General features: G+C 35.1%; 2 protein-coding genes across 3 annotated transcripts; both read right to left on the bottom strand.

The window, feature by feature from the left end:
* Positions 1–457: 457 nt before the first annotated feature.
* On the bottom strand, positions 458–6074 carry LOC145597476 (peroxisomal membrane protein PEX14-like). 2 transcript variants are annotated; one of them, XM_081653657.1, is made up of 13 exons: positions 5924–6074; positions 5758–5843; positions 4493–4734; positions 4269–4314; positions 3966–4147; positions 3584–3770; positions 3407–3496; positions 2247–2317; positions 2115–2154; positions 1970–2028; positions 1797–1841; positions 1653–1721; positions 458–1368 (listed from the first exon to the last, which is right to left on the bottom strand). In XM_081653657.1, exons 2-13 carry the CDS (start codon positions 5810–5812, stop codon positions 967–969), a joined length of 1488 nt encoding a protein of 495 aa, XP_081509783.1. In that variant the 5' UTR covers positions 5813–5843; positions 5924–6074; the 3' UTR covers positions 458–966. The 2 variants fall into 2 exon arrangements, with proteins under 2 accessions (XP_081509783.1, XP_081509782.1); XM_081653656.1 differs by having other exon boundaries at positions 5758–6035.
* Positions 6075–7337: 1263 nt separating this feature from the next.
* On the bottom strand, positions 7338–11954 carry LOC145597480 (uncharacterized). The gene is made up of 9 exons (XM_081653661.1): positions 11772–11954; positions 11611–11685; positions 11081–11167; positions 10641–10697; positions 9836–9928; positions 8811–8883; positions 8645–8720; positions 8140–8230; positions 7338–7929 (listed from the first exon to the last, which is right to left on the bottom strand). Exons 1-9 carry the CDS (start codon positions 11820–11822, stop codon positions 7810–7812), a joined length of 723 nt encoding a protein of 240 aa, XP_081509787.1. The 5' UTR covers positions 11823–11954; the 3' UTR covers positions 7338–7809.
* Between the last annotated feature and the right edge of the window lie 1083 nt (positions 11955–13037).

Here is a 13037-nt window from a genome sequence, read left to right as displayed (position 1 = left end):
CCGGCACTGCCAAAAACTAATTTGTGCTAGTTGGCCATAGACAAGCCACGGTCTTTGCTGCCTCCCCCTTTGAAATCGTCTTATTGATCATCTACTTCGATCCTTCATCAGGTGAACTCAAAACCCACCTCATGGTCTTCAAGCCATATTAACCGTGTTAGACTTGTAGGTATGTCAACTCTAGCACTCTCATATGAGTGACAATATGTTTGTAAGATCCTCTCCAATAAAATCATATGTTTGTGAGATGGCTTTCGATGAATGTCAAGCTCTCAACTTATCGTTGCATGAGTCACTTCATAAGGTGCAACCGTGCAAGGATGCAAAAACAGCAACCCAACAAAACGCCTTATAATCCTGTCAATGTCTTGGACGAATTCAACCTCATATATGTTTACTTGGTAAATTATAATTTGATCATATGTACAAGTAGAATTTGACAAATAATAGACTACGGTTCTATGAAGCTTTTTGATGAATTTATTCAAGCATCTGTTCAATATTAACAATTTACTTGAGCCCGTGTCCTCCTAAGAATTTAGATCCTAGACAAGCCACAATCAAATGAAGTAAAGGCAATGAAGAGACAATTCTAGGAGCCGAGTTATAGTCCTGACATACATTGGTACAATGGAATTGTCCTAACAACATGAAAACCGGATGATTTGCTCATCATAAAATCGACTCAGATTTGGTCATCCATCTAAAACCAAGAGGAATCAATCCTAGTGCATATTATCTCTTTATTTAGTATCGCAGAGTGACTGCAACGAAGATGATCCACTGGAAATCTTTGATTGAGCTATATTAAAGAATGCATAACCCGATACTGCGTATACATCAGTATACTAATTACTTGGTAGTCACCAATTTGTTATTCTTGATATACTCCGTGCTCAACATTACATATTAAGCACTTGAGACATGAATAAGGTAGATTTAGAATCCATCTGTTTGCTTCTCTATTCACATCTCAGTAACTTGCTCTTCTTCTTGCTCTTCTTGAATCTCACTAGAGTATATTCCTGAGCTTCCCCCTCCTAGATTCAAATCTAATTTACCAACAGTTTCAGACAACTGTGTAACTCTCTGCAACTCATCAAGCCCCTCCACAGGCTGCGGTGCTTCGTCACCCCTCAGATTAAAGTCCTTTGGAATTGATTTAGCCTGTCGAATGGCTGCCGCTGCTTCTGGCATTGATACAGATGGAGGTTGAGGTGGGACCCACCTGCGTTGAGCTGGACCAACATTTACAGGATTACTGTCCTCCATCTTTCTGAATTCAGCCATTCTATCTTTTTGCTTCCACCAGGTATCATACCCAGGCGTAGGATTGTCGTAGTTAGGAGGCAGACCACCTTCCCAAGGCTAATTACATAGCACCGAGGTGATAAAAAGAGGGAGAAAACAATTAACAGTTAGATTTCAATTAATCCAACTACTAAAACTCAAATGCATTGACATTTATTCACCCTTGTTCATATTCCTGAAATTCCTCACATAAGAAACATACAGAAGCAATTTATGCATCAACCGTCAAAGAAGAAAACATTTAAAGAATGTGATAATATATGTTAATGAGATTATTAGCATAACTACTTAGAGATTGTCAAGAAGCAAAGTGAATAATACGGAGTATCAAATTTTAATACCTTCGCTCTAGGAGCCAGATTTGGGTTTGATATGGGTTGATTAGGATTCGGGGGTCGATCATCAATTTCCTGACGATTAAGCCAATAAATAAGACTAAAATCCAATTTAGTTGTTTAAATTGTAGTGATATGATATTCACTTACTCTGACATTAGGTGGTCTTTCCCCTCTCTGCACCATAGCCATGATCTGCAACAATAATCAAGAATTAATAACCAGAAGTTGGTAAATGGAGAAAAATAATAATTCTGCATGGAGTACAACACACTATGCTGAGCCAATTTATGCATAAGAAGAAGAAAAGAAAAAAAACAAACCTCCCCATAGGATTTTGGATGAGGAGGCTCAGCTGATGCAGGTGGTGAAACCGACCTCACTGTAAGAAAGAAAATACACATATTAACTGAAATGCACATTGAAAGAGTTCAGCAATCAACAAGTGAAGCATAAAAATGTCCTCACCTGATCGCATGTCAAGTTCAGAATTCCTGTCCATTGGTTGCTGAATATGTAAAGAAGAAAACAAAGGTTAATATGAAAACTGCAAACTCATCCAACCCTAACATCAAAATTCTAGGACAAGTGTCAACTCACCACTGAACGCGCTTTAGAGCCCTCAAGGTATTCTTCCCTGACATTGCTTCTCCCACCACTGTGTGATTGCCCTGAATATAGACAGGCCAAAGGCAAATGAATATGAACAGCAATATGAGATGATATGGCAATAGAAGACTGCATCATAATCCTTAAACATCAACAGATAGATATTCAAATTTATGTAGGATTGAAATGAGTCAATGCAACATTAAATCCAAATTTAATATGAGTCGATGCAACATAGTGAAGGTTGTAATAAAAAATTAATCAGCTTTAAAGGATATTTGGCACCAAGCAAAAGCATACACTCTTTCTATTAAATGATCAGCTATTCAATAAAAAAAATTATCACAAAATCTCCAAATTTTTTGGGAGGATGTCAACGACAACAGAAACAACTCGACAAAAGAACATAGATGGCTGAAGTAGGTTAAAGATTTTTTAGGATTGAGGAAGTGAATGTAATGATTTCAACTTGTTGACACAAATTTATGCATGGAGACATTTTGTTCCACCATTAAAATCAGAATGTGATCAATGAATCAATGATCACTATAATCCTTGTCATTTGTTCAGAAGTAAGCAACACTATTCGAAACTAGAGATGATAATATCATAATAATCTTGAATCAAGAGCGGCAAATGGGAGATCAATAAAGTACAGAAATAAGTTGCTAACACAAAAGCAATTGGTATGCCAAATTGTCGATCAAAATGTGTAGTGCACTATGTTTAAAATCTTAGTACACTCCAATTGACAAATGAAATCAACCTGAGAAAGATAAGAGAAAACTATATAGACATTGAGTGGTTCTATAAGCTTCTAATGAGTAATGAGACTAATGACAGAAGCCATCCAACAAAAAGAGTGCTCAAATTTAAAAAACAAAAAATGCTCCTACACGCCTGTCTGGCTAAACATTTACAGAGCAATTTTGTGGAGTTAGAACCTTAACATAAATTATATTTTACTTATCATCTACTCATTCTACCTTTTAACTCATGATAAAAAGAAAATGTCTTTGCGATTCCCATTGAACACATGATAAGTATTCTCATGCTAGCAATTTAAAACAAGGTGTTTGCATGTACATAGAAGAAGCAATTCACAACCAAACATGAACACATATAAAAACACTAGCAGATCCATAGGTCACCTTCTAATCTTGTCATGTCATTTCTCATTGACCTGAGTTCCTGAACTTGCACCTCCAACAAGGTCATGAAATCCGCAAAGCGTTTATTTTCTGAAATTCATAAAAGATATACAATTGGAAGAGGTAAAATCAAAAGAACGGAAAATTATACGTGAGATAAAGCTTTAAGTTACAAACCTTCATTCTTTGAGATCACCATTTCTTGACTGGCCTTTGCAACATCAGCCGCTGCAGCAGCAGCTGCTTTTGCAGCTGCTGCAGTTTCTTCAGCCAAACTAGGTTTTTTATCTGTTTCCTCTTCATGGGAATCTTCATCCATAACAACCCCACGAATCCAAGACTTCAGCTTAGGAATGACAGAATTCTGTAGATGAGACACATCTCACATTATAAACAACATATTGAAAGGCTAATCAAGAAGAAGGAAAAAAAAAATAACAATTTCGTAAATAAATAAAATTCTACAACCAAATTAACTATCACAAAGGAGAAAAAGGAAATGGGAAATGTAGCAGATAGAGAATTAAGACACTTTTAAGAACTGCTACAGGAATCATACTTTAAATACTATAGCTGTTCCAGCACCAGATATGGCCAGAAATCCTATAGCAAGCACCGCATGCGACCAGTGGAATCTTCTAGCCATTGTCGACATGACACCAGATTGAACTGGAGCCACAGGTTGCACAGCTTGCATAGGGACTTGAGCTTGAATATTCGTTGCAGGAGTTGGCGGTGCAACTGTAATGATAGAAAAAACATGTAATCAACAAGGTAGGACATGTCCAAACAACTTCTTAGATTTGAGTACATATTATAGCTGTTCAAGGTTGCTAAACTCATATATACCAATGTATATTACCTTGATTTGTGCTACTTTGACCACTGGCAACAGCAGGAGATGGGTCCTGTATTTTTTACAGAATGTCAAGCTGCATGACAAGCAATAAAGGGCCACGAAGAAAGACAAACAAGACAAGTTGTGCACACAGACACAAGGACTATAAGTTTTCTAACGCATCTTGAACTTTCCTTTTACCCTTTCCCTATAAGATTTCAGTACAAACTACAAAGTGAGTTACTTACAGGTACACGGCGGAATGCTTCATCAATTTCCTCTTTTGTGAGACCTTTCTTCTCGAGAAAATTTCTTCTGTGAATCACGGGAGATCCTTTAACTCTTGGATGAGAGAGGAAATTGATAGCATTTTGTACCTGATCCTCTCGTATAGGTTGAGAATTAACAAATACAGATTTTGATGAATTTTCTGCAGGAAGTTCTGATGTTGCTGGGGGTTTATTCTCTACTGCTTGTGCAGGTTCTGGAGCTGTATATGTGAACAAAAGAAATATGAATAATATGCAACTGAAGTATATGTACAACATCCAAACAACAAACTGAATAAAATCCCTGAAAATCGGTCAGAAAAACTGAAGAGGTCCCTATGATGCTATGCCTGTTCCATTGGGCAGGATAATTGATCAGATGTCAAAACACTGATATTCAGGTGAATAACATGTAATTCCAAATAAAATTTCTTTTAGCTTTTGAAGTGCACAAGATCATAAAAGTACAGTGTTAATTCAGACAGTAGTTTAGCCCATGATTACACAAAGTCACAAAGATGCACATCCCCAAACAGCTAATGCAAAAGGCATGCACATTTACCTTCTTTTCTTTGGAACAAATTAAGAAATTGTTTTTCATTCGCGTTGAATTTAACAGCGGAACTACAGGTTATGCCATGCATCATCCAGAAATCTGATATCTAACTGCGAAAATTAAAAAGGAATGCTAATTTTCTGCTGAAACTGACAATTTAACAAGCATGAATCTCCTTTTCAGGCCCTACTAAATGATGATTACAGTTTCCGATTACCTCGTCGATATCATACATCTGTTCTACCATGCTTCACTTTTACTAGACACAATCTTGATATAATTTGATACTTTTGAATGTCAAATGTTCATTGTTGGCATAGTAACTACAGAATACATCAAATACAATAAACAAACCAATTACAATACCATCATTTATTAACCCCATCAATTAATTACCACCCACAAAATGAATTGTTCAGGATTACAATTACTATAAAAGATTAATTTCAGCTATTTATATCAACAACTTTCAATCCTCCAAATTCAACAATAAAACTTCCCCAAAAACCCAGAAATTAGAGCATGCAATCTTGAATAATGAGCACTTAATCTGATTGCAAATGAGCAGAACAAGTAGTTTGCAAACGATTCGGACAATGATTCTACTCAATCAAATTAAAATCTAAGAGGGTAAATTTCAAATTGACAAACAAATAATCAAGAACAAGTAAGAATGTTAGAGAAAGACCTGGATTAGGGGGATTATTGTCGGAGGGATTTGATGGGGGTGATTCGCTCGCCATTGCACACCAACCCTCAAATCATGAAATCAAACTGTAACAAAATTCCAGTGCAAATTTAGAATTAAACACAAAAATCTTGAATCATGAAATTTTTTGAAAGAGAGAGCTTACTGGGAGAAAGTTTAAAAAGAAAGAATACGATGAAATGAAATGGAAAGAGTTGAGGAAATGAAGGTGGTATTCGAGTGTAATGAGGTGTGAAATTTCAGTATTCAATCAGTAGACGCCAAAATTCAATCCCTCTTACATGTACTTTAATATTTATCCCCTTTTTTTTTTTTTTTGTGAGATGGGGAGCAAAGGTCAATTGATGGTCAATTGATGTGTTTTCGTGGCTCGAGAATATCAAGAATGGTGCTTTTACACCAGCATTATATCAAACGCATGGTTAAAGATGAGGCCATTTACGTTTGACAAAAAATATTGAGTTAACGGTTTATAGGTCCTTCTGGTTACAAATCAAACATTAGTATGTTAAATTCCTCGTGTTTATGTGAATTTCGCATGCACTTAAATTTATGACGTGTAATTGTGCAAGTCTTCCATCAATTATTGAAAATTGAGTATGTTTTCCATTAATCCATAAGCTTTTTAATCAATTTACATTCAAATTTCAAATTGTCTCTTTCAAGAGCTTGTGTATTGTATAAGTCAATGCCTGGAACCTCCCATTCCAAGCACAAGTAAATGATAAGGAGTTGTCACAAAAAATAGTTCCCCTACATCTCCACCAACCTTTTTTTCTTTTTTTTTTTAACAAAAGATTCTATTTACGAAAAACAAAATTACAACCTAAAGACAAACTAATACAAGAAAACACCCACTAAGTACCAATACAAAACTAAAATACAAGACACACATACTAAAACCTTATTACAAGCTTTGGCTATACTACAAATTCGAAGTAGAGCATTGCTACTCCAAACATTTGAGCGGATACCTGCAAGATAAAGCCTGTGAAAACTTACCTACAAATTATGAACCTGCTGCTACCACATGATGTCTAATGAAGTACCAACTTTGTTAACTAGTAATAGTATGTAATAGTATTATGTTGGGTTTAGTTAGGCTAATCAAATGGACGTTTTTTTTCAAAGCAATGAGCTAGATTTTCACACGTTTGTAAGCTAAAGACCTTTCTTCGAAGGCAAAGTGGCTTTGCCAAAGCCCAAAAGTACCTTTTCCACAAATCATAGCTCTGTCGCATGAGTAAACAATGTAATGACCGAGTTAGGGCCTGTTCATATTTACTGAATTGAGCTGAACTGAACTGAACTGATTGGAGCTGAACTGAACTGAACTGATTGGAACTGAACTGAACTGAATTGAGCTGAAATGAATATTTTATGTGAGAGGGAAATTAAGAGCTGAACTGAACTGAACTGATTGGAACTGAACTGCACTGAACTGATTGGAGCTGAACTGAACAGAACTGAAATTAAGTAAATGTGAACAGGCCCTTACTCACACAAAGCAGCTATCCAAGATACAACAATTTCTCCAGAGTTCACAGTAGTAGTAAGATATAAGAAGCCTTCATCAGCCTCAGTTACAATACAAATCGAGTTCGCTTGAATACAAGTTTGGTAAGAAACTTTCATTCAAGCTACTAGCTTAAGCAAATCTGCAAGCAACTGCAACGGCTGCCAGCTAACTTTTAATTTAGTTGCTCTGCCTCAGTTGCCATCTCTTACGACAATAACCTATCAGATGTCCATGAGGCAACTTGGAAGAAAATTTCACTATATAATTTTAATTCCTATGAAACACAATGAAAGATGAACACAGCCAATTGAAACCGAATATTCATTCTACAAAGATCACAAATAATGACACCTCTCCCTCTTTACCAGAAGCAAAACCCGAGACTAAGCTTTACAGATGAAGCAAGAACCTGTTATCTTTCAAAAACAGAGGAGAATCAAACCTAACACAATTTTGTAAACAAAAGTAAGGATGACATGACAAGTAGTCCTAATCTTTATCAATACTGCAGATCATTGTACTCTCTGAAGCAGTTTATCTACAGTAATCTTTTGTTGTGCGGCACTTAGAGACTCTGATTTCATGATTGCATTACTAACCAAAATCACTGTTGATGGAGATTCAGCATTCACCTGAAATGGAAATGATATATTACACCACAGGGTAACATCAACAACTACCATGAAATGAGAAACAAAAGGTTCTGAATCCAACAAAGACGATAAGATTTATGCAGCAAGATAGCTTAATATTAAGATCATAAAAATCCAATACTACAAAAGGCAGTAGCCAGAAAGCCAAATGGAGCATGCTGCTAAGAAAGAGGATTCCAAGAATAATACCCAAACTCGGCCATTTAAACCAACAGCAATCTCGAAAGACAGCTTCTTTCCAAGACCCTCAAGAATTGGACATGTGGGAGTACTCAGAAGCCTACATATACAGTAAAGAGCATAAATAATTAATAAAGCTGAGTAAAATAATTTCAAACTTTAAGCTAGTTTAAGATAATATTTTATCTTTACTCGAATAATATTCAGATAATAACATGTCATATGCCTATCTAATAATAGAAAGAAATTCTTTTATTTCATTACAAGCAATACTACGTAAATTTCAAGTTTTCGATTGCCAGCAAATTTTGGAGAGCATTATATACTTTCATATAGCAACGTTGTGATATTCCACTATTATTTTGACTTTTCAGCCAAATTCACCAAATCTTCAATAAGAATGGCAAATTACATTTTCTACATACTTATTGCTAAGGAAATTTTTAAAATGCAATAGAAAGGACATAATACCAAATGATGAAACATAATTGACTGGGGAGGAGAAAGCTCTTACATTCGTGAAAGCCCAGTTGATGTTTCAAACATGTAACCTTCCTTAAGTGGGCCAAATTCTGCTGCTTTACCGTTTGCTATATATAGACACAAAATAACAGAAATAGGTAAGTTTCATCATATTGATTCAGCTGAATGCATGCAAACTTGAAATGACCAGAACCCACCATCTGTGCACGATAGCTCTGGGTTCATGCCAGCATTTGTCTTAACAACACGAGCATAAAGCAAGGTTCCAATCTGAAAAAGAAAACAGAGACTGATCAAACACAAGGGAAAGCAAGGGAAGAATGTAAAGTATTTTTTAATATCCATATCAGAAGGAAGCTTCACAATCTAACAGCATACTCGCATCTACTAGACTATGTTATCACATAATTTGGTTGTTCTTTTTTGTTCCCCATCATTCCACTTCTCAATGAGGAGAAGAAACACAAACTCCAAGGCAAAAACAATCTCCCGACAAGTCAAAGATAACATTTGTTAAACTTGGAGAAGTCGAGAAATTATCCTCAATTGATACACCAGATAAAATATATTTACGTCCATTTAAGTCACACTGTCCCAAACCACTTTTAATTTTGAAGCCAAGAGGACACCAAGGCGCAAAGCGAAGGCACAGATAGTGTGATAGACTAGCTTAGCCTAAAGGGAAGGGTTGCTTGTGGTGATGCAATTATTCATTTAGGGTTAGCTTTGGAAAAGGGGGACATAGTGTTTGTCAGACGGAAAAGAAATCAGAATGTATAGAGGTGATTGCTGATTAGAGAGGGATGAAGTAGACAGATAATAAAGAGAGCAATTCCATTTTGTATAAATTAGCTTTTGTTTTGAGAGTGTCCAACAATTCATAGGACTGAGTTGTAATTTTTCTACTGTAATCCACCATCATCATCTTTATCTGCCTGATTTTCTCCTTATTCTAAAAATTTAGTGCTGAACTAACATACAGGTCATACACCACCTACCTCCAGATATATTAAAGATTTATTCACAGTAGCAGCACGGAATGAGTAAATACAAAGATATCAAAATATATATATGTATATAGAATTAGAGACCGGGTTTCTGTTGGTCCACATTGGTCTAGACCAGTTCTAAGCACACTGAGGTACTTTGATGAATAAGAGATTATTTGAGAAGTTCTTAGAAATCAATTTCTACAACTCCAAAAGGTATTCAGCCTTCATACCTCAAACCTTGGAATATTACGCCTAATTACTCCTTCAAAAGCCATCACAGGCAAAACTGCCAATGTGGGTCCCTTGATGTCCACAAGAAAGTTCTGCACATAACAGGAACAAGAGACAACACATTTAAGTCCATATAAGGTTTAAGGGAAGAGCAATGTTGATGTTCTCGAAAATAAAACTTAGAATAAAAAAAAATTCTCAGAAGAGGTATATCAGCCAAATAAGGGAATGATGCATAAAATATAATGATAAAACTACCTTAAGAAGCATTTTCGGCAACTGCTTTAAAAAAAAATCAACTGCTTATAAAAAAAAAAAAATTAATACCACCAGTTTACCATGTTCATTTTGTCTTTTTCAACAAAGTTGTTGAATAAATAGCAAATCAATGTTAACAATGACACCCAAGGGAAAAAACATAATATTCTCCTCTGGTAGAAATTAAAACATTGATGAAAAATATAGTGCCTTTTAGTTTAATATAAAACAACTTCATTTTTTATTAGATATATAAAGTAGAAACATGAGATGTATTATGGTCAAGTCTCCATTTTTAAATAAAGAATATTGCAAATTCAGCATATGATCCTCATCAACAATCAGATTCTATCTGGATTTAGTTGTCAGATTGCTCGTTCATTTTATACTGTCAATATTAAGGGCACAAGGAGTAACAATTTTCATTGAAGAATTTAGAAAAAGTTTAAAATTCAACAATGCCAAAGTCTACAGCACAAGGACATCATATAAACTGATAGCTAGTAACAAAAGAATGGGATGAAGCAAACAGATATAAATGCTTACATCAGCTCTGCACTCCACCACTATGCCAAGAACATGATCCTCCACACAAGGTACATACTGCACAAAAGTGATAAACAAGAACTTTATGATCAAGTAATGCATTTTTGCGCAGTATTGCACAATGCTGTGTAATTAATCAAAGCTGACCAAACAAGTGTATAACCATCCATGTAAAAGCTATGATCAGCGATACGGAACCATAAATTAACATACGTATGCACAACATCAGTCACATATCGTATTAGAAGCTTAAAATTGAAAACAATTTAATAATTCTTCATTGTTCATTGCAATTGGATTCACTTGAAGAAGTAAGAAATATTATTACTCATCATAGTCCGAACTACTAGTGTCTTTATCTCCTATCTTTGAAAGGTACTTAGTTCGGATTTCAATCACAGTCCATAGTATGTAAAGAAAAAAGAAAGCCTTGCTCTTACCCTTTTATGTGAGCCTTCAACCCAATATTTATTAGGCTTTGTGAATCTCAATTTGCCAGCTTTCGTGACAGATATTACATCACCATCCTGATAAACAATCAAACAACATAACTAAAATCAACAAGCAGCAAACTTTCTTAGTAATAGGCAATGCCACTAATTTGCAATGTGTAAGGAGAGCTTATGCATAATAAAGACCAGAAGCTCCAAGATATTACAGCAATATATGTCTTACTCTAATCAACTACAAAGTTAACAATTCAAATTCTCTTCTTTAAACCCAAATTCGACAATAATGCCTGAAAATTCCATCATATAAAATCAAATTACAAATACTATAAATATCTTCTAAGTCCAAATTATCAGTAATCAAGCACTAAAGAGATCACATTAACACCCAATTAACCAAATTGAATTGGGTATTTACCCAATCACCCAAATTTCACTCCTCAAACAGAATCAAAAAATGAAACCCTAGAATTAAAAATGTACAAACATAAACCCAAAAAACCCTAGAAGAAGAAATTGACCTGACGAAGCCCACTCCCGAGTTTAATGGTAAGTTCCGCCATTTTCGAGAGATCCAAGACTACATCACCAGGAACCTGAAAAGGGAATCAAAGAGGATAGAAATTAAAATCAAAATTCAATTGAAAAGTGGACGAAAGTAAAGAGAAAGGAACAAACTTACAACAGTTTGATTGATGAAGGATTTGGGAGTAGTAGATGTTTTCTCTTCCATTTTTCAGTGTTCTTCGTTATCAAATTTGCAATGGACCTGCAACTTCGATTTTTGGCGCGGGAAAAGTTTTGGTCTGAGAGAAGGAGGGAGAGTGGCGAAAGTGAAGGTGAGGCTGCCAATGAGTGAGTCGCCTAAAGGTTTATGAGAGTGAGAGTAGGCGCCAAATTGCCTAGTTAAAGATTGTTTGGCTTCTAAGTAGAGTTGGGCAGGGATCGGGCCGCCTATAATTCGAGTCTATGTGTGGAGTGGAACAAGAAAAAAAGCATGTTGGGCTCGTATTGGACTTTCTTGAAGGAGGTTGATCATGCAAACCTTAATCCAAGTGTTCATATCAATACGTTCTTAAATACTTGACTAGTTATGAAGTATTTCATATATATGGATAAGCTTGCAAACAAAGTCGCGAACCACATATAAGATTTGTGTTTAGTTGTGAAAAATGGTGTTCATTAACATCCACAACCCATTGACATACCTTTTGTATTGATTTACTATGTCAAGCTAACAATGAGTTCGTATTGGACCTAACGGAGTAACGTACTATGTTAATTCTTTTGTCATCTTCATAATCTTGATTTGTTTACTATTATAAACTGTTGTAAGAAAATTATCTAAGTTTAATACTACCTTCGGTCCAATTTACTCGCAACAAAGGGGTATTATTTGTGAGACATAAAATATTCCTTTGTTGTGAGTAAATTGGACCGGAGGTAGTAAGATTAATTTCAATTTTATAAAAATAATTTAAGTTCAACAAAAATCATTTCAATTTAACAAAAAAATATTCAATTCAACAAAAATAAGGTAAAAAGAACATATCTTCAATTGTAAAAACGATGTATTATGAAAAGGAATCAAGATAAAATGTTGCAATAGCAGAGGAGGAGGGGGGCTATTGAACCCTTTTGCATGGCCACTTTGTTTTTTTTATTCAAATGAGGTTTCATGGCCACTTTGTTGATATGTAAAATGTAATAATTGGTCTTAAGTTTGGAGCTTAATATGATTATTTGCATCATTTGTTGACTTTTTCTTTACAATAAATATACAATTATGTTGCCAACGAATCAAACTCATCAAACACTCAAACACAAGTGAAAATACTCACTTTGTTCAAAACTAATTTATTACATTGATACATCCCCTCAATATCAAGGATCATCTCAACTCTAGAACTATCATTCGATTTTTTTAGTTCCTTATAAAAAAACAGCA

Source organism: Chenopodium album, chromosome 20 (assembly GCF_948465745.1).
Source record: "Chenopodium album chromosome 20, dcCheAlbu1.1, whole genome shotgun sequence".
In the NCBI taxonomy this organism is placed as follows: Eukaryota; Viridiplantae; Streptophyta; class Magnoliopsida; order Caryophyllales; family Amaranthaceae; genus Chenopodium; species Chenopodium album.
This window is presented reverse-complemented; position numbering and strand designations above follow the sequence as displayed.

Excerpts from the sequence above, each read along its gene's own strand:
- LOC145597480 (XM_081653661.1), bottom strand. The coding sequence starts at position 11,822 with ATGGAAGAGAAAACATCTACTACTCCCAAATCCTTCATCAATCAAACT. Across the intron at positions 11,686-11,771 it reads CCTTCATCAATCAAACTGTT|GTTCCTGGTGATGTAGTCTT; the intron begins GTAAGTTTGTTC and ends TTCCCTTTTCAG. Across the intron at positions 7,930-8,139 it reads GTTTAAATGGCCGAGTTTGG|GTGAATGCTGAATCTCCATC; the intron begins GTATTATTCTTG and ends TTTCCATTTCAG.
- LOC145597476 (XM_081653657.1), bottom strand. The coding sequence starts at position 5,812 with ATGGCGAGCGAATCACCCCCATCAAATCCCTCCGACAATAATCCCCCT. Across the intron at positions 4,735-5,757 it reads CAATAATCCCCCTAATCCAG|CTCCAGAACCTGCACAAGCA; the intron begins GTCTTTCTCTAA and ends TCACATATACAG. Across the intron at positions 1,722-1,796 it reads AAAGACCACCTAATGTCAGA|GAAATTGATGATCGACCCCC; the intron begins GTAAGTGAATAT and ends CTTAATCGTCAG.